This window comes from Rousettus aegyptiacus, unplaced genomic scaffold (genome assembly GCF_014176215.1).
Source record: "Rousettus aegyptiacus isolate mRouAeg1 unplaced genomic scaffold, mRouAeg1.p scaffold_m13_p_11, whole genome shotgun sequence".
Taxonomy (NCBI): Eukaryota; Metazoa; Chordata; class Mammalia; order Chiroptera; family Pteropodidae; genus Rousettus; species Rousettus aegyptiacus.
In genome coordinates, this window is record NW_023416286.1 from 56,279,327 (window position 1) to 56,301,070 (window position 21,744).

At 36.4% G+C, this 21,744-nt stretch overlaps 1 protein-coding gene across 5 annotated transcripts in view; it reads left to right on the forward strand.

Moving 5' to 3' along the window:
* The window catches only part of NALCN (sodium leak channel, non-selective), a 272,813-nt gene that overhangs the window by 232,068 nt on the left and 19,001 nt on the right, over positions 1 to 21,744 (forward strand). For all 5 annotated transcript variants that reach the window (XM_036228821.1, XM_036228822.1, XM_016123175.2 and 2 more), the window contains 9 exons: positions 524 to 691; positions 2,390 to 2,494; positions 7,153 to 7,259; positions 13,314 to 13,434; positions 13,526 to 13,624; positions 18,725 to 18,818; positions 19,319 to 19,425; positions 19,637 to 19,711; positions 20,426 to 20,545. In XM_036228821.1, coding sequence (XP_036084714.1) covers positions 524 to 691; positions 2,390 to 2,494; positions 7,153 to 7,259; positions 13,314 to 13,434; positions 13,526 to 13,624; positions 18,725 to 18,818; positions 19,319 to 19,425; positions 19,637 to 19,711; positions 20,426 to 20,545 — 996 coding nt within the window. The remainder of the gene's footprint in view (positions 1 to 523; positions 692 to 2,389; positions 2,495 to 7,152; positions 7,260 to 13,313; positions 13,435 to 13,525; positions 13,625 to 18,724; positions 18,819 to 19,318; positions 19,426 to 19,636; positions 19,712 to 20,425; positions 20,546 to 21,744) is intronic.

The following is a 21,744-nucleotide window of genomic DNA, read 5'->3' on the forward strand; positions in this document are numbered from 1 at the left end:
AAACCATTCAACTATTTTGTTAAACTAATTTGAGAAACAATAGGAAGTGACTCATAGAACTTTCATTTTTTTCTCTATGTCCAACAAGGCATAAAATCAATGTCTTTTTCGACACAACAAGAATTGTGACCATTAAGTTTAGCATGTTTAGATTGTTACTAAAATAGTATCAGGTCAAACATAAGGTTTAGTATCTTTGATCAAAGGAGTTTCAATCCTGTTGACATCAGCGGGCCCTCCAGTTTATTCTTTAAGAGTAGGGACAGAATGCAGTAGTGTACAAATGGTGCGGCCACCCCCATTTTACACCCACATACACCTGATGGCTCTCCTTTGGGGCCACTAACAGGTCTAGACTGGGTTCATAGTTTAGAGCTAAGAAACTGCATACACACCTGGTCCCACATAACACACGGAATCTCTGCTATAGGAAAGTTATGGTCACTTGGCTCTCAGAAAATGTAGAAATGTAGACTGTAGAGAATAAATTGCATAAATTCCAGAGATTATTTTTTCCCCCTAGGTGAGCTTGATATTTCTTTGTTGGATGCCTCAAAATGTGCCAGCTGAATCGGGAGCTCAGCTCCTAATGGTTCTTCGGTGCCTGAGACCCCTGCGGATATTCAAACTGGTACCGCAGATGAGGAAAGTTGTTCGAGAGCTTTTCAGTGGCTTCAAGGAAATTTTTTTGGTATGTTACAGCTACCTTTGCTTCCAGTGCACGTAATCCAACCCCATAGTGTAGCAAATGAGGGAATAAATTAAGTCTTGCTTGTCAAGGTTAAGTCTACAATTTTGTTTTTTGCCAGAGGATTATAAAAGTGCTGACAAAGCACAACACACATTCAGAAACTTTACCCATGGATATCCCTGGCTTATCAGTATATTTAATTCAACAAACATTTTTAGTGAACTAAAGTGAAGCACTCTGGAAAATAAGATGAAAGGAGAATTCGAAGAGATAGTATTTGCTGACACTTCCATTTCTAACTCTTGACTTTAATTTCTATTCTGAGTTTTAGTTTCCCTGTCTGGAAATTAAGGATAAGAAGATTCAAAAGCATCTACTTTACAAATGATATTAGGAATTAACACATTTGGGTTGATAATCTCCTTCTATATGTCTCTTAAAGCATATAGAAATAGAATTTGTCTCTGATCTTTAGAATGTTAACATAAAACAAACTGATAAAATGTAATGTACAGGTACACCTTACTTTAAGTAACTTAAATGTACAGTAATGAATACTTCCAAATGTGATTGAAAGGAAAAACATTGATTTCGTCGAGCAAACATTGATTTAGGGTCTTCTAGGAGCAGGGCTGCAGATAAAACAACGTGTAAGAGGCTCACTGCTCATAATATGTTCCAGACGGATCTTTGACCTACAAAGGAGTGATCAAAGGATTTTTTTTATTCTTAATGAGTTCTTCCTGTGCATGAAAAATGTGAATTAATTTATATAAGCCTATTTTATATCTTGCTTTCCAGAAACACGCCTATGATGAGAGAACAGCTGTAGCTGTAGTTGATTGTAAGGTATTTTAAAGATAGGTCGTAATGTTACTGCAGGCATATAATTGCTAACATTTTTTAAAGATGCTCTTAAAATTACACATTTTATTTGCAATAAAGCCATAAATGGTGGCTTTCACACAGTTGGAATTGAAGGAAAACAGAATATCGCCTAACAGCTAATTGACCCTCAATAGATTTTAAAAGAGAATCTATTTGTATCTTTCTTCCGATGATGTTTCTGTGTAATTTTAGTATATTTAAGGTATATTTTAAATGATTCTACTAGCACAGGTCAATAGTTTGTTGTTCAGTTTCTTACCCTTTGCCACTTTCTCTGTGGAGACCAGAGCAGTCATCCAGCAGAGGGAGCATGAGTCAATTAACAGACTTGCTTTTCAGGACCCAGTTATCTCTAATCCTCTCTGAGCAGCTCATCCATCTGCCCTCATGCTCACAGGAAAGCAAGGCCACTGTCACTCTAATTTGTGCTCTGCTAATATGAATCCATTTTGAGAAAATGGGGGAAATATAACCATTTAAGCAATTTTCTTTTGTTCTATTCAATAAAACAGATTCAAGTGTTGTCTTTCAAAACAGAAAAGTCTGTCATGCCACAAATACCTTGGCCCATTTTCCTACATGAACATCGTATGTTTTTACTCTAAAAATTTGAAACTTGTTAATTCCCTTCTTTTAATATTTCGGTAAGGCTAATTGAATGACCTGTGGCAGAGAAGTGAAAAGATATCCTCGAAAGATCATGAATTTCATAGAATGTTATCAGGAACATCCTGTTCATATCGCAATTCAAACCAAACCTACTGTTTAACGTTTTACTAAGAGATTTGATATCTCACCAATTTCTTTCAGGTCTCCATTCTTTTGCTGACATTAATGCTTGTTTTTGCAAGCTTTGGAGTTCAGCTTTTTGCTGGAAAACTGGCAAAGTGCAATGATCCCAACATTATTAGAAGGGTAAGATGTTCTTTTCTATCTTTTGGAATAAAAATTAAGCTAGTTTACCAGCCCTTGGTAAGCACTTGGCTTTGAGAACCCCCTGACAGAACTCTAAGAATTCTCTTCTTAAGAACTCCTTTTACTTAAAGCATTCAGTATGTGGTTCTTTCTTCTAGGGAAAGTTTATAAAGTTAAAAACACATTTCAGGGAATTTTCCTCTTCTCTCCTATTCCAATTTCAATCCACTGTTGGTATTTTCTTCACAGTCTTTCAAGATTTCAGATGTTTATAGCTGTGAACCTTAGAAGCTTTCCCTTTAGGTCTTCCCTGACTTAGTCCTGCCTCTGTGGTCACATGAGGCTCACATGTCAGCAAAGAGCATCCCCTCCAAAAATACAAAAGGCGAAGTTTGACTTTTACACTCTTATTTAATACTGCTCCACCCCAACATCCTCTCCATTAGAAAGCCAAAGCCTCGCATTAGCTCTTAGCTGCCCAGAATCTTCCCCATGAGGACAGCTAACAAAGACCCAAGCATGAATACTTTTGCTACTACTCTTCTCTTTAGTCAGTGTTATTGAGAGGAGACGAGCTACTGGAATGACCTCAGTATTTCAGTAGCTGAACATAATGAAATTAATATATTGCATCTTGGATAAGTTGGACAGCTCTCCTCCAATGACCTCTCAGGGACTCAAGGTCTTTCTGTCTTTTGTTACTACCTTTCTCTATTTTCAAAGTTTTCTCCATTTAGCTGGCCCAAAAAAACAGAGACCGTCTCTATCTGAGGGGGCTGTGAGTGGAGCCTAGAGGCAACACACCTTATTGCAACCCATCTTCCACTGGAAGGGAGACTGCGATGTGTAGTTTAGAGGTGTATTCTATAGAAAAAATGAACACAGTTTGGATAATACTTAGCCAATATGAGCTACACCATCCAGTGTCCCATTCTCTTAGAATTCTACCTTATGTTACAAATAGATTAATGAAGTAAATCAACTACTGCTGATATGTTAACTAGCGAAAATATTTCCTCATTCATATAGGTAAAATACTGCCTTGAGTCCATTAAAATGCATGTTTCCAAAAGGATTAATAGAGCTGACATACTGTACACACTTCCAGCAACCATGGCTATCTAATATAGATTTTACGTCAGTATGAAAATTCCTACTGAAATTTTCAGGCTTCCAATTTTAAAAATTATTAGCTCTCTAATTGTTACAAAATACAGATAATATCTTTGTCTAGTCAAAATATATAATCAATTATATCCATAATGAAGATTTGAGGAAATGGCAAAGCGTAAGAGACCTTCTTAGGTTGGGGAGACCTTATGTTATTTCACAAGGCACCACTTAGGTAGCTGCTTCCTTTAACTCTCCTCCGCAAAGGTTCCAGGAACTTTGATAAACCTGAGAAGCAGAATAAGGAACACATTACAAAGGTCATAATGTACCAAATTAGCTAACAAAGGAAGTCATAAAGAGCCAATGCATTAGTCTACAAGCTTGTGTTAGGAAAGAGGGGTTATTTTAGACCCATGTTGAATAGAGGCCAGAAAGATAATAACAACACTTCAGAATGAAGCCCAGTAGGAATCTCGGATTACTCAGTATATTAATAATGGCTAAGAGCATTGTGATTTTACACTATCTACTCATCCCCAGCCCAAGCTAATGATAGATGATATATAGAAGACAGAATACACAATGAGTGGACAAACATACAAATATCATAATGCATATCCTCTTTATCCAAGCAATGAGACCTCTGTGTAAGCTCATAAGGAAAGCCTGAGATCTTAGCCATCATGGGGAATATCCACATCAAGCAGAATAATTGAAAAGAAATTGGCATAGTGAGACATGCTGTGCGTCTTTATATCAGAACAAGTTTTTTCTAGCTCTAATATAAGAGTCTAAGGCCAAGAAGACCATGTAGATCAAGAGAATATCAGTTCTACCTCAGTCCATCTTTCTAAAAGAAGAAACAAGCCAAGAGAATAAGGGGAAGCTAGATACCCCAACATTTGGCTCGCATAGCTTATATTGAAGGATAACACAGCTTGACTTGTTGGTGCCATGTTCTTCAGTTGGGAGAACATGTTTTTTGCTTGGTGTCTGCTTGAGTACTTTCTCCCTCTGCTCTTTTTCTTAAAACTTGACAGCAGAGATCTTGAGATCATTTTAGATAGAGATATGGAGCCCAGAACTTAGTCACAAAGTCCTGAAAACAAATGCTGAGGATACCTCTTGACAGATAGTTATTAAATATCAGTAATGTAAGAGGCATCATGATAGATGAAATGAGAACTACCCCTGCTTTGCAGCATTTTCTGTCCAATCAGAATGGGTGTTTCATGTTTAAACAACTGTGATATAAAGTCAGAATTTATAAAAGCAATGTGCAATCTCTGAAGTTTGGAAAATAGTGCTGCCACCTGGGAGTACTGTGCTGAGAATGCTTTAGGGAGAAGAGATAATTCTAGAAGAATAGAACCTTCCAAGCAGAGAAGGCAGAATGAAAGAAGAAAGTGTGATGGTTTGTTCTGTCTGATCACTTAATCCTTCTGAATCTTCTCACACAGTGACATTACAAAGATTAAACTAAGCTTACTTATGTAAAGAACCTAACCCAACCCCGATAGTACATGCTAAACTTCCCTTCCCTTCCACGTAAGAAATGAATTGAAAAACAAGGCAGGAAGTGTATGTAGTTTAGGAAGAGATCCCAAGGGACCTGGAATGCCATTTTGGGGGTGTTGGAATGTCTTTGATGAGAAGTGAGAACTCATCAAATGTTTTTAGGAAAAGAAATGAGACACTTATTGATGCTCACAAAGGGTACAGGTACTGTACCAAGAACTACCATTGTTATCCACACTCTATTGAGGAGGAAAACAGATATACATAGGTCCAATGTCAAAGGATGACTTATCCGGGGTCACCCCCCAATAACTGGGGATGCTGGGATCCATATCCAGGCAACCTGGCCCCACAGTCAATGTTTCTAACCCAGAATACCAACCTATCTCATCCAGTCTAAAGTGAGATCTGGGAGGCTCAGAACGACAAATTGAAAGAGACAGTAAGGCCGAGTGCATCATGGGGCCTTGATACGATACACCACAGCTCAGCTATTTGGAATAATGTTGTAACTGAGTATGTATGAGAATATATTTTAACTGAAAAAGTGGGCTACGAAAGAATAAAAACTGTACAGCCTCCTATATGCATAGTAATAAAACTGGAAGGCTATACACCAAAATGTCAATTGAGTTTGTCTTCGAGTAATTATAAGTAAGTTTATCAATGTGTTATAAGTTAAGGGAATATGAGTTGCACAAAAAGGTTTTATTTTAAAGGATTTTACTGGAAATCTAGAGAGCTGTAATGTTGGTATTAAACCAGTTGAAATAAGAATGGATGATATGAATAGGAAAAAGCTATAGACAACTCTGAGATGTTGATGTTGGGGGTTGACAAGATGCTGGTCCATGGACAGAAAAGGGGAAGCCAGAATACATATTTTAAGGTTGAAGGTGACTTTAAACAGATTAAAATTTGAAGTTCTGTTGAAATATTCAAGTGTGTGCACCTTGAACCCAGATATGAGGTTTAGGTTCAAAATATGACAATTATAGTCAAAGAAGTAAAGATAACAAAAGGAAGAATGAAGACATAAAATGAGTCAAAAACTTCTTACTAAAGTTTTATCTTTTAAATCTATTTTTAAACAGATTTGTTGAGATACAATTCACACACTATACGACTCACCCATTTCAAATGTAGTTTAATGAGGTTTTTTTTTTTTTAACATATTCAGAGTTGAACAACCATCACCACAGTGAATTTTAGAACATTTTCATCACCTCATAGAGAAACACTGTATCTAACTGTCACCTCCCAAACTCTTATCTCCATGACACCTCCATCCCTAAACAACCACTAACTACTTTCTGTCTCTATAGAGTTACGGATTTTGAATTTTTACATGAACAGAATCATATAACATGTGGTCTTTGGTGGCTGTCTTTTTTCATTTAGCATATTTTCAAGGTTCATGCATGTTGTAGTGTGTATCAGTACTTCATTCTAATAATAACGATATAAACATCCACAATAAATTTCTTAATGGATATATATTCTCTTGGGCAGATACCTAGGAATAAAATTGCTGGGTCTTAGAGTAACACTTTGGTCATTTGAGGAATGGCCACATTGTTTTCCAAAGTAAATGTACCATTTTCAATTTCCACAAGCAGTGTGTGAGAGGTCTACTATGAGGATTTCAATTCTCCACAACCTTGTCAATGTTTATTGTTGGTTTTTCATTATAGCCTTCTTATGAATATGAGTAATATTTCATTGTGGTTTTGATTTGCATTTCCCTGATGAGTAGTGATGCTGAGCATCTTTTTATATGCTCATTGGGCATTTGTATATTTTATTTGGAGGAATATCTTATTCAGGTTCTTTGCCCACTTACTGATGTTTTCAGCATCGACTTTCACCACTCATCTGTGCAATGTTTGTTATTATTTGTTGGATGGTTGTCCGCATCACTGTTGTCAGATACTTAGTTATTCTGTAAGAAGTGTTCATCTTTAATCTTTTCTGAGTTCATTTTCTGACCAGTTTCCCTCCCCCATCTCTTTTTCTTCCTATTTTAGGAAGATTGCAATGGCATATTCAGAATTAATGTAAGCGTGTCCAAGAACTTAAATTTGAAATTAAGACCTGGAGAGAAAAAACCTGGGTTTTGGGTGCCTCGTGTTTGGTAAGATATCAGAAAAATATCCTGAAAAATGCTGTATTTGTCAGTGTAAGGTTTTAAATCAGTATAATATAGCATGAAACTAAAAGTAATTCTGCTAGAGATGCTAAAATGATTTCAAGTAATACAACTCATACACTGAATTACAACAGGATGCAAAAATACAGTAAATAAGGGAGCAAGTGGCACCCTGAGTCCCAGATTGCTTCATGAAACTAATGAACTATCACTGCAATGTTTAAAACTTTGCTTATCTGGATGCACATGGCTTTAAAAATTAGTGGAGCTTAAGAAAAAAAGATTTTTAATCAGGTTTTTAATTAAATTTTAATTTTTTAAAATTTTAAAACATTTTAATTAAATTAACACTAAACTCATCTTTAAGGAAGGATCTCATGTCCTCATAACAGTTGTAGAGAAGCTACCTAAATCATAAAGCTATTTCAGTTTTAAAACCCATTGACATTGAAGGATTTCCATTATGGAAACACTGTAAAAGAATCATCGATAACACAACTGATTATATCTAATTCTCCCTTTAAAAGGTATCTTTCTTGAAAATGAGTTTTCCAAGCATTTACATCAAATCTAGAAATACTTAGTACCTTCTTTCTCTTCCATTTTACTAATGATCATGAATAAGATTTCTCAGTCTGCTTCATTGATGCACTGAGTGTTCTATCAACTTCATTTGTCCTTTTAAATTGCTACTTGTTTTCTTTTTATTTCACTTTACCTCTTAAAGTAAAGAGTAAACCACAGCAACTACTTGGCTTTTGTCACAATTGATGTTCTTTACTAAATGTCAAACTCTTTAAAAGGAATAACATTTCACCCACTTGTACCCTTAAGACTCATTGTTACTGCTTTGGCATTTCTCAAATATGAAATTCACTTTTATAAACTATTCAATACAATTTAGATTGGGTTTTTATTTTTTAAATGCCAAAGAATTATGAAGAAAGATTAATTTTAGATGTGTGGCTTCAGCACAGGTAGAAAAGTGTATAATGCATGGGACTATCCTTATCCCAGTGTTAATGAGAAAAGCAGTCTAATTTACATGTAAATAAATATTTAAAGACGTATAAAACATTTATCTTTTTGTGAGGCGAAAACTCATTATTATAACATAAAGAGTTTATATATATCAAGAACAAATAAGATTTTTTTTCCTGCTGTTTTAGAATTTTGGCTAAGCCTCAAAGCCAAGGTTAATAGGAGGTACAGTATTATTATATTCTAAAGAGAACCACTAGGCAATCTCAGCAGAATGTACTGAAAGATTATCCACCTCTATCACCTAGTTTATGTAAAAGAAAACACTACACTCAAAGATAACATCTCGAGGTGAATGAGCTCAGTAGAGATGTTATGGCATCTCTCCCCCTTTCATCATGGAAAAAGGTGTGTCCCGATCCAGCCAAGTAAGGTCCCCCAGGAGGACTAGCTGATATCAGAGATTGGCACGGGAAGATTGGTAAGGCTTTTGTGGGCAAACTGCTCTTCCCTATCTGGCAGGGCAGGGTCATCCGATGTTCCCAGACAAGCTTCAAGTTGTCACTGCTTTGGGCCACCTGATCTGAGCCCTCTTGATGGAGCCCTGCTGCAAAAGGCTATGTCTAGGAGAACAGGAGCCCCTATGGGAAGAGAGTGTGGGTGTATCTGCAGGACTGAGACTGAGAATCACCTGAGACTACCCTCAGAGTGCGAATGGCACAATGGCACATCCTCGTGCGGGGATGTGTTTTAAAATACAGTGTATTCATAGGAGATTTGAGGAATAGTAAGATCAACAAATTAAGAGGCAATTACCATTGAAAAGATAGCTTGTTACCTTTCCCAAGAGGAGAGGCTATGCCACACCACAGGGGGCCACCCAGAGGAGCACTAGGTTTGGTCACAAGACAGAGGAAAGGGACTGTGGGTAAGGGCCTTTACTGTGGTTTCTCTGGCAAGGAATGGGCGAGGCAGGGCAAACAGGCTTAGGATTAACTAGTGTGATATTTCAGTGGGCTCTGGGCGCAGGGGCTGTCCCTCATGGTCTGGGACCTGGCCGTGGGTGATTAGGGCAGATGGATGGTGGCCCAGAGTATGAAAGTTCAAAAAAGGAGATGGTTAGGAGGGTGAACTCTGGGTTGTTTGGCTTGTATTTGAAAAGCACACCCTAAAAAAGACACATGAGGGTGGAAAGAGGGTGATAAGGGAGGGAGGCAGCCAAAGCAGTGTGACTCAGACATTGTATCGGGTTGTCCAGAACAAAGTGTGTCCAGCATGTGTATGATAAAGTATCGCGTTTATAGAAGCTAGAAGTGTGATTAATATATGGAGTGTTTTTTAGGAATTAGGACCACACAAATATGCACTCCATGAAAGAACAATAGCTGCTATGACAAGAGCACCAATGGCCAGAGTCCAAGAGCCTAAGAGACACAAACGCTAACTCCGTTTCTCTAACTCCAGCCTCGTAAAAACCAGAGGGTAGCCTGAGAGTAGTGGAACAGAGTAGCCAGCACGTTTTCCCTCCTCAGGCCGCAGGTCGTGCTGAGCTGCTAAGGACGGGATCCTGGTATGGGTTATGTGAGCCAAGGTTTGATGCAAAATCGAGTGAACTTTTTAGAATGATCTCATAACCAGAAGTGACCAAAACGCTTTAGGACCTCCCCAGGATGTCAAGAAGGGAGCTAGAACATACTAGAAGGCAGTATTGGGAGAAAAGTAAACTTATTTCCACTCGTATCCTATGTTATTCAACCTGAAATATCACACTAGCTAATCCTAAGCCTGTTTGCCCTGCCTCGCCCATAAAACCAGCTACCTATGATTGTAAAAATCAAAGTTAACTGAAATGTAATGTTTTATGTAAGTTATTATTAGGGGTTTCATGTTCAGTGAAACTTTAAAAGAGTAAGTGAATAAAGAGACGTTACTTAAACATCATCACAATAGCTTTTGTTCATTGGTTCAGAATATTTTTTCATTGGCTTAGTTTTAGTGAAATATAAATCTTCCAGCAAATAAATGTCAGCTGTAACTATGATAATTTATACATTTTTCTTCTTTAATAAGCTTGTCAAGATCTAGCAGCTGAAAATTTTGAATTTTATATTCACTAATTTGTGATTAAGAAAATAACCATATCTGGGTAGTGGCCTAGAGAAATGTGTTGGTAATTATAATTAGGACTTAAATATGTACTATCTGATTCTGGAGACTGTCTGGTTTCTATATTTTCTTTTCAGATAACTACATTCATTTTCTTCAAAATCACTTGGACTTGAGATAAAATTACCTTGATAAAAAAAATTAAACGTATTGTATATTATAAATATTTCTTGTTTTCTTTTAATTGAAGACAAGCTATGGCCCTGACCTCTAGGAGCTTGAAGTCTAGTGGAGAACAGAAAGTAAAATTTTAAAAAAGTTAATGTAAGATACTAAGGGCTCTGATGTTACATGAAGCCTCTAAACTCACTTACCGCCCAACTAAAGCTTACCTCTAGGTAATTTGAAGCTACACTGTGGTATACTCAAGGCAGAAGATCAAATTTTTGCAGTCTTAGGGTCAAACAATTTGGGTATATACTCTTTAAGAAAAAGAACTTACTTCTATAAGTTTAATAAAAACATAGGACTATGTATACTCCCTGCTGGGCCCCTTCCAAACTCTTGGAAGGACTAGGGAAGGGCCTGAGGTATAAGTTTCTCTAGCTTCCTGATATACCAGTCAGGATAGGACACAGACAGGCAAAGGGTACAGTGACACACACAGAAGAGGCACCTAACGCAATTATGATAGGACCAGGCAGAAGGACCCAGAGAAGAAGACACTCAGCTAATTTTTGAAGGATGAATAGGAATTAGGCAGTCGAAAGGAGAGGAGGCATGAGCAGGTGAGCAGGAGGAGCTAGCCAGGAGCCAGGCATTGCAGATCAAGACAACTCCAATTGCTATTGCCAGAGTACAAGGCAAAAATATGTCGGCACCTTTTAGGAAGTACAAAAAGCTTCTGATTTCTTTAGATTAGAAGGCAGAGATGCGTAAGATGCAGGGTGACATTTTGGACACCATCATTCCCTGCATTTCCACCTCTAAGGTCACAGGCAAAGTCCCTCTTCCACCTTCCCAGAGAAGGAGCAGTTCTCCTAATGATCCTGGAGACATGAGAGCACTTTTCACTGGGAGGTGAAAGACTGACCAAATTGTGAGGTCAGTTTTCTGAATTGGGTAGACAAGATTATAATCTTTTAAAAGTTAACCACAAAAGGTGATATTTAAACGGCCTTCCAAATCAAGGAAGAGCTACAGGTAAAATGACAATAATGGATTATGTCTGGGATTCATTGACGTCCTCTGTGGTTGTACATAAAGTTTTAAACTTTCTAATTTTAGGTGCATGAACAAAGCATAAACATCTTATATGATTAAAGCTGAGACAGCCTTATTTTTTTTAATATGCTATATTCTCCCAACTATTTAATTCTTTAGTTTATTTTCTTTGGTTTAGACTAAAAATTTGTTTTTAACATATTCTAACTTCTAAAGGATATGGAACATGAAAGTAGTTTGGGTTACTACGAATTCAGCTTTAGTAAAAGCACTTTTACATAAAGAAAATGGATGGGTAAGAAAGCTGGCTCACTTGGTTTAAAAAAAATCTTTATTGAGAAAGAGTGGAATTCCTAAAGTTTATATCTGCTGTAAAATAATTAAATTTAGAAACATCCCCAAAGGAAAAGTTGTTGGAAAAGTCCAAAAGAATATGCTTATATGTTCATACTTAAAAACTATAAATCAAAATTTCAAAATATGAATTTCTGAGTAGGGTTTTTGCACTATGTAAGAATATTTCTACCATTCAGCCTTAAACCTTTAGGAGCAAGTCAGTTTCATTTTTATGTTTTCTTATCAGATACCCATCTATTGAGTCTTAAAAACAAAAAATTTGTAAAGATACATTCCATGATTGGTCTGTGGTTTAAAAAAACTAAAAAGGGATGGAAAACATACTAAACCAGATTGCCCCCCAGAGAGATCATTAAATTTTTATAAATGAGCTAGCAGGAAAAAAAAAATTATCAAAAATAATTTAGATAGGTTTCAGTAGGCCTACTCTCTTCAATAAATCTGAGCTCAGTTCTGCATCCCATTCAGGATGTGGTGTTGTGATAGTCATGATTTTTCCAGCGTGTGGTTGTCTAAATCTTTTAATATTTTAAAATAAAGGAGAAAGGGAAAAAAACACTTAGATCTTCTATTAACAACAAAAATGTTAGCTAAGACCCATACGGTAAAGGAAATGCAAGAATAGTAGAAGGAACACTTTTGTAACTGGGAAGAAATAGAAAACGTATCAGAAAAACAAGAATGAAACACCCCCTCAACTCCCCCAAAAAGGAGTGAAGCAAGAATGTCATAGAATCAGGAATTTGCCATGGGTGTAGACAGTGCACTGTGGATGTTGACAGGACACTGGAGTCTACAAGGGTATCTACTGTGAACACTCAGAGTTCATGAGAGAAAAAGTCCAGCTGGGAGAGAGTGGTCTGGAAACAGGCGATGAGCAAACTTGGCTTACTGTCTCAGTAACTTCTAAATGCATCATGTCTTTACAGTGTGATATTCACCAGAGGCCACAGAATGAACTAAAGTGGCCAAATTCTACTCTTTTTATACTTTCTGTATTAACATGGGGAATTATAATTTAGTCCTTTATTATAAAACAATTTCAAAGTTTATATCTGAACTCCAATGCCCCTTGGAGAATTTCCTGTATGATTTCTAACTAGAAATTGTATACCCAGATCCTCTGGAGCTACAACTCAAGTTGTGTAGCATTTTGCTGTTTTCAGTTGAAAGCACTCCATCATTACCTAATAATTAATTACATAATTAATAAATTATAACACTTTAATGCATTATTATGATTTAGCAACAGAAATGCCCTATAGCCCACCTTCTGAGTGCTAAATATGTCCTCCCATCCAAGACTGGAAAGAGCTCGAGATATTTGCCTTAGGGTGAATTTCACAGAACATTCCTCTTTCTGACTTGCAGGGCGAATCCTCGGAACTTTAATTTTGACAATGTGGGAAATGCTATGCTGGCATTGTTTGAAGTTCTCTCCTTGAAAGGCTGGGTGGAAGTGAGGGATGTTATTATTCATCGTGTGGGGCCGGTAAGCAAGTGCATGGGATCCTTTAAACACAATCCTTTATACAGCTGCTTTTACTTACTTTGATGAATAATCGTATTTTTCATTTACACAGATGCATGGAATCTATATTCATGTTTTTGTATTCCTGGGTTGCATGATTGGACTGACCCTTTTTGTTGGAGTAGTCATTGCAAATTTCAATGAAAACAAGGTAAGAATGCTTGGTTTGAGTGCCATAGCGTTTACTCTTTTCTAGCCACGTGCTTTAAGCTCTCTTTTGCAGACACAACATGGTGTCGCATTAAACCATAATGTGACTGGTGTAAATAATCTCTGTAACTATTTTACAAGCTGCCTCATTGCTGCCTTTGGGGCACATTATTTAAGAGTACGATTCTCTTGCTAAATTTCCCCCTTTGGGAGCAGTGTCATTCATTCACTGACAATGGAAAGGCACATCTCCTATTGTTCAAATTGAAAGGATGTGCAGCAAGTTATTAAAATACAATAGCTGAAACTGATGCACTGATTGCAGGTAATATCACTCTCACAAAATGTAAATTGGATGCTTCTTTGTAACTCAGTAGGTGAACTTGGCATTGATGGGGTGGGAAGGAGGATTCGATAGAAATTTTAAAATCCTAATTCATAGGATAAAAAGATTTTCTAATTTCATATAAAAACTTTCCATGCTTTATGAACTCGGGAAGCGTTCTGAGTTCATAACAGCTCTAATGATCAGTACAAATGGGAAAACAGCAAGTATTGTTTTCTGCCAATAATATATGCGTTTGAGGGAGAACATTCTATGTTGTTCTTCTGGACATTCTGCAGTCATAATAATTGAGACACATACAGTTTTGAGCACTTATTATTCACTATGGTTTTGATATGCTACTCTCCATTCTCACAACTGTGAAATGCACAGTGGAAGGAAAACCAGATTACAGAGGTGAAATAACTTCTGGGGCTTATCAGGAATAGAAAATGGGGCCAGAATTCAGAAGTGGTGCCTATCACTGCGGAGTTTGAGTATTCGCATTCAAGCGTATGAAAATGTCGACTGTCATCCTGCATTGCATTAAAGCTAGATGTGCCTGCATTGCGCCGTGCTGCTCCGTGTTATTCATGGCTAAGACTCATTCGTACGCATTCACTTCAGAGCTCTTTGGTTTGTGTAGCTACACATGAGACTGTGTCATTCACTGTCCCCCAGGCTCCACATGTGTGGTACCAGTTACTCAGTCAATTGCCGCCTTTGATGTGTGCCGAATGAGGATGTCATTTTGTTCAGACTTTCAAAGCGTGTGACTTAAAAATCCCCGCCTCTGGGCCCCAACACTACACTGAACCACAGAAAAATAGGATTTTAGAGTAAGAAAGAAGGATAGAGATCATATCACTCAGCCCCCCTATTTTACTTTAGCACATTCATAAATGAGTTTCTTTAAGCCTTACAGTGTGTTCAATTTAATACCAAGCAGAAAGAGGAAGATGGATCTTTTTAAATGCCTTTGAACCATGTAATGGAGCAGACACTGGGAATTCCCGAATAGGAGCAGAAGGAAATCAGTCAATTAACAGAGTTTAGGCACTGCTTGCTCAGAACACCATACTAGGCCCTTTGAGCAGACACCTGATTTCAGAAGAATTAGGTCGTATGGAAGTTCACCATTCAGCAGTATAAATGAAACAACATAAAATGCTGAATAACTGGAGACAAATGGCTGAAGAAAACAGAATAACAGGAGGTCTACTTGCAACACTGGTTGTATTTATGTTCTGAAGGAGGAAGGAGTACTTTTGCCTGAGAAAGGGGAGGATGCGTGAAAGCTCAAATATGTGCTTGGCGAAAAAGGAAAAGTAGAAGGAATCATATTACCAGACATTATAGACTTGATTAGTTAATAAAACATACAAATTTCTAAGTTATTTGAACTTTTTAGAAAAAATTTTTTTTTCTGTAAGATTTTTAGATGATAACACAGGGGCTGTGATATAACAACCTTTATTCATTTATTATTCAATTATTCAACAGATTTCTTTGAGAACCTCCTAGGTGCCAAACACTGCTTTTGACCCTGAGAACATAACAAGATAAACATATAAACACAAAATACATAAAGATTTCTGCTCCTTCATGGAGCTCACATCTGGGTCATACCCAAAGGCGTATAAATAGATTTCCAGATATATAGGCAATAGAGAGATATAAAGATAAAGTAAGCTTTTGGGGCAAAGTTTTCATAATTCAGAATTAGGCAAAATTATGTCTTCCCTTAAAAAATAGAACCAGGTATAAAAAATTCGAAGTCTATATGAGTAACATATTTTTTAAATTTCCCTAGTCTAAGACAACATGACTAATAAATTTAACTTTATAATAATAATCTTTTAGAAGTTTTCATATATTAATGATCAGATAATATCGCCATGCTTATTCTTTTGAATCCTTTCGGAGTTCAACTTTCCAAAATATCTTGTTTTCTATAATAAAGGAATAACATGAGTGTGTATGGCATCCAGGGAACAACTATTTATTTGCAGTTAATAAGCGAAGTGGTTTAGCAATAATAATAGTAGAAAAAAATTAAAAACAAATGTTATTATTAGAATAAACAGCATAATTAAATCATTGCAAAATAAACTAATTATCGGAAAAGTTGAGAATTCCTGACCCTTAAGATGTATGAAACAAAAATTAACCAAATTATTTAAAAAACTAGCAAATCCAAAATCGACATATTTCAACGTATGTCAAGATATCAACATATTTCTCTAAGAAATTCATTAACCAAACAGAAAAATAAAGAAAATATGAGATGTGACACAATAAAAAAATTTTATTCTGCTAGACATATAAAGAACCCTGACCCCCACAATTTTCAATTACAAATGTATCCTGTACAAAGGCATAAAATAATAACTATCAAAAAATTGATAATGTATAGAAAATATTCTCTACTGTGATTAAAAAATGATAGCAAAAAAATTCCTCAGAATTTGGAAGTATTAAGACAATATTTTAAATAATTCATGAGTTACAGAAGAAATCAGAATAAAAAATCATGAAATATTTAGATAATTTATAAAAATATGTATTTAAAAATTGCAAGATATAGATAAATCAGCAATTAAAGGAAAATTTATAGCTTTAAGTGTATGTGTTAGAGAAAAATCAAAGATTAATTAGTAATATGTCATATATCCAAATTAATAAATTATAATAAAGTAACTGTAAAATTAAAGAAAATAGGAGGAAGAAAGTAACAAACATAAGAACAGAAATTAATGATATGGAAAAACATAGTAACTGTAGAAAAGCTCAAGAATGACAAAAACTAGTTCTTAAAAAAAATTAAATTAATAAATCTCTCTCAAGATTGAGCATGAACAAAAATGTGGAAAAGGAAAGTAAAGCTATAGTAAGCAAAATCATGTCAGTATTATTAAAGGGATATAAATTTGGACATACAGAACAGAAAGCCCCAAGAGGTACCCATGTATCCATAAAACAGAAGTAGCACAACAAATCAGTGGAGATGAGACCATCAATAAGTGAACTTGGGATAACCGACTGTCTAGATCTAAGAAAATAAACTGATATCTCTACCTCATAGCATACTCAATAATGAATTTCAGATGAGTGAATAACCCAGCTATGAAAAGCAAAACATTAAGCATTTTTAAACCATGTAGAATTTATAGTTGACCCTGAAGTAGTTGTGGATTTCTTAATATTAACCACAAAGTGAAATCCACAAAGAAAAAAATTTATACCTTAGATTACATTAAAATAAAAAGTAGCTGAATGATCAAAGACAAATTTTATCTGAATAATAAAAGCAAAACAAATGAAAAAAGAACCAAGCTAAGACTGAGATAATATTTACAACTCACGTAACTGACAAAATGTTAGTACCCAGAGTATCTTGAGAATTTCTACACAACATCAAAAAGTAAATATTCAAATACAAAAATGAGCAAAGAATATGAACAGGCAATTCACGTAGGAAGATACAGGAATTACTACTTATATGAAATGCTTCATCTCATTAATATTAAAACTAAGTTACGTACATTTCACATCCATCAAATAGCAAAAATAAAATGTCTGATAATGTCAATGATTAGCAAGAATATAAGGAAATGGAAACACTTGGGGATTGCTAGTGGCAAATTTTCTTGGTTGGTCCTCTTTGGACAGTAGTTTGGCAATATCTGGTAAATGTAAAGATGCATTAACTCCTAGACACCAGCAATTCCTCTCCTAGGGATTTAACCATAGAGAAAGGCTCATAGATATTTACCATGAAAGAGCACGTGTGTGTTTATTGCAGCACTGTTTATAGTCCAGAAACTTAAAATGAATAACTTCTGATATATTAGTACAGTGGGATACTACTCTGTGAGCAGTTAAAATTAATTAGATTTAGTATTTGGTTGTGTGGAAAACATAGTATTCATGAAGATAAAAACAAACTAAATAAATAAGCACATATTGGATACCATGTATATAAATTTTTGAAATTCGAAACAAATATATGCTTGTGAATTGATACATAGACAAGCAGCAAAAGTCCGGAAGCATGATGAGGAGGATGCACCCCTGAAGGACAGTCCTTAGCTCTGGAGAAAGAAAGGAGGAACGGGAGTGAGAGTGGGTGTTTTATTTTCAGTTTCTTAAATTATACTTCTGTTTTGTAATATAATATAATGAAATATAATACATTTATGTTCATTTTAATGAAGTACTCTATTATATAATAAATATCCAATTTCATTTAACTAGTTGTCACAGCACTGATTTTCTAAAGATCCAAATTCTGTGACTTCAAACCACCTAAAAATAGTTTTGTGACTGCACATATCAGAACGATTTAAAAAAAATTTTTTTTAAAGACAAAAGACCCTTAACCAGAAGCAGCAGCATTGACAAGATATAATTTTGCTGCAGCATTTTCTACAATGAAGTGAAAGGAAACTAACCACTATTAGAATGGGGATCCGTTTTTAAAAATTTAATTATGTAGAAAACCTTTAGATTTTCCCAAACCTGAATATTATACATGTAGATGCCAGTTGAAGGCTGCTGAATCTTCTCCAAAACCTGTGGTCATTCTTTTTGGAAGTCTCTCAAGACCAAGTTTGAGAATTCTGACCATGTTTATCCATCCACCACAGTATTTGAAGAATATCTTTATTTTAAACTCCCAAATTAGTCCTGTTTGCATCACCACCCCTTGTGCAAATGTCCTTGGTGTAGAGTACATAACAAAAGGCCTTTTTCTGCTTCCTTATGTTTATTAAGGGGACGGCTCTGCTGACTGTAGATCAGAGAAGATGGGAAGATCTGAAGAGCCGACTGAAGATAGCACAGCCTCTTCATCTCCCACCTCGCCCGGGTATCAAAGATGCTCTGATTTTATTCATGTGGGGCACTTGTGTTCATGATTCCCCAGGAGTCTAAGATTTCAATTAAAATAATAATCGTGAGGCCACTAGGCAGTTGTGCATAAGTTAATATAGTAACAGGCTCCAAACTACAGATCTCTCCATAGGCTATTAAAACCAACCACCCAAAGGCTGTGCTTCAGTGCTCTCAGGGTACGCCTTAATGAAAAAATGAATTTTTAAATAAAATATAGTTGCTTGCCTTTTCAACATATGAGTGAAATGTATTAAACTGACAGAAATTGAATGATGCGGTTCTCCTTCCAATACAGGCTGCGTCATGCACCACCGTTTTAAATATTCAGAGCCAACCAGTCCTGCAAAACACCACACAATAGATTGAACTGGAGGGGGAAAAATGTAATGGGTTTTATGATAAGCGTTAAAGGTAGCGAAGGAAAGTAAATGTGACCTATGCTAAAATGCCCTTGCCGAAACCTTTCTTTTCCAGATAATGATGGTTTTAGAGCCAAGATGTATGACATCACCCAGCATCCATTTTTTAAGAGGACAATTGCATTACTTGTTCTGGCCCAGTCGGTGCTGCTGTCTGTCAAGGTACTTTGTATCACCCTCAAACTCTGGGAACGAATTTCTTATTCATTGCTGCATCCAAGAATATCGCAAGTGGCCATATCCACTCACAATCTATGCTCGTTAGTGTAAAAAAATTAAAATTCACAATCATATTCAAATGGGAGGAAGAGGCAGAAAGTCTTTATGTGCCCGATGGATGTGTGCAAAGACTCGTGTACTGTTTCTGTTTCAGTGGGACGTCGAGGACCCAGTGACTGTTCCTTTGGCAACAATGTCAGTTGTTTTCACCTTCATCTTTGTTCTAGAGGTATCGTAATGAGTTTGCGGGCTCCGAGGGATGCAATGCACATTTTAAAGTAAAATAGTGTCCTCCTTTGATGACACTTCTAGCTCTGTGCTCTATTGTTTTTGAAGTCTTTCCCTCCCCTCCCCAGGTTGTGGGGAGGGTAGCTTAGGATATCCCCTTTTTAATCTGTTCTGCTTAACTGGAACAAAGACTTCACATTGTATTTTGGATTTTTCTAAGGGCAGCAATTGCTAATTCTGTTTATTGTTGTATCAGAATGATGGCCTGTCTAGTTAGATGAGTTCAGGTATTTAGAGCAACCTGCACAAACCACTCTAATTTAGGGATTCAAATTGTAATGTGGTGGCAAAGGGAGTTGGCCCAGACAGATTGTTTTAATATATGGTCCATGTTGTATCACTTTCCAGTGATATTCTTCTTACTCCAGCAATCTTCTTTGAAATATAAGCAGATTCCTATTTCACCCTGTACTGGTTGATGTTACCCAAAATCTATGATCTTTTACTTGAGGAAGAAAAATTTCCTGCTATCAAACTAGTCATAAAACAAAGAGAAAAGGGTGGAGAATATAGCTTTTAAATTCTCAGCTTTTATATGTCTGTAATCAATTCTTCTCTTTGGTTTCTACATCTTTTGAAAAATTACTTGACTCAAGTTAATACATAAATATGTACTGAACACTCAGCCTCTATTCTCTCAATTGTTTACCTTCAGGTTACAATGAAGATCATAGCAATGTCGCCTGCTGGCTTCTGGCAAAGCAGAAGAAATCGATATGATCTGCTGGTGACGTCACTCGGCGTTGTGTGGGTGGTACTTCATTTTGCCCTCCTGGTATGTGCATAACTGAAGTTTATTTTAGATGATAACTTCAGTTCAGGTAACCCTGTTTCCAGTCTCATTTCACTCCATGTCAGCCTACTTTTAGGTGTCAGATTAACCTCCCTAAAACAAAGCCTTGACCCAGACGGGCCCTCAGACATGCTAGTATATACACACATGCCTGTATGTGTACACACAACCATACTCTTTACAAAGACAAACCTGGCCCTTCAAAGTTTTACAGTGTTCGAGCTGGAAAGAGAAGTGCCTTAAAGCTCTTCTGGTTTAACCTTCATTTTCCCAAAAGATAAAAACAAGAGAGAGAGAAACGAAAATAGAGATTAAGAGACCTGTGAATTCACAGGTAAGCTAGCACCAGAAGACTCAAACCCAGTTTCCTGAGCTGAAGTGTAGCATCCAGGCTAATACATTATAATCAGTATTTCACAGCGTGATTCTCAGATACGTTTGCTGCCAACTTTTCTACTAGACATCCAGCTGCCATCTCCCTAAAGCACATCTTTCCCCATCTCTATACCTGAGTTCTTACTATTTTGCCTGAAGTGCTTCCAGCCTCCATTTGGTCTGAGGTCCAGCTCAAAACATATAGCTATGGGTGTATTTGACCATGATCTCAAGCCTGTACCTTGACCATGATTTCAAGCCTTGTTGTCCAGCAGAAATAAAACGTGGCCATGGATGTAATTTTAAACGTTCTAGGAGCCACATTTAAAATATAAAAAAGAAACAGATAACATCAATTTGATAATATATTTTTACCCTCCGATGTCCAAAATATTACCATTTCAGCATGTCAGCAACAAAAACAATTATGAAGGAAAAGGTTACGTGCTTTCTTTTGTGCTGAATCTTTGACCAAGTGTGTATTTTACATTTACAGCATATTGTGATTTAGACTCCACATTTCAAGTGCTCAGTAACAGGTACTAGTTACCGTGTTGGTCAGCACAACTCTAGAAGATCTGGCCTCTCACTCTACCTGATTCATTTCCTCAAACAATAAATGGTTTTGAGCACTAAAGGTGTGCTAGGAACAGAGAAGAATGTAATGCACAAAACAAAGACAGTCACTGCTCTCATGAACTACGCAGCCTGGAATTCACTGACTGCTCCCAAGTCGATGAGAATTACAGCTGTGGAGGAGAGACACATATTGTAACGACACATAGTAGCGCAAGATGGCTTCATCA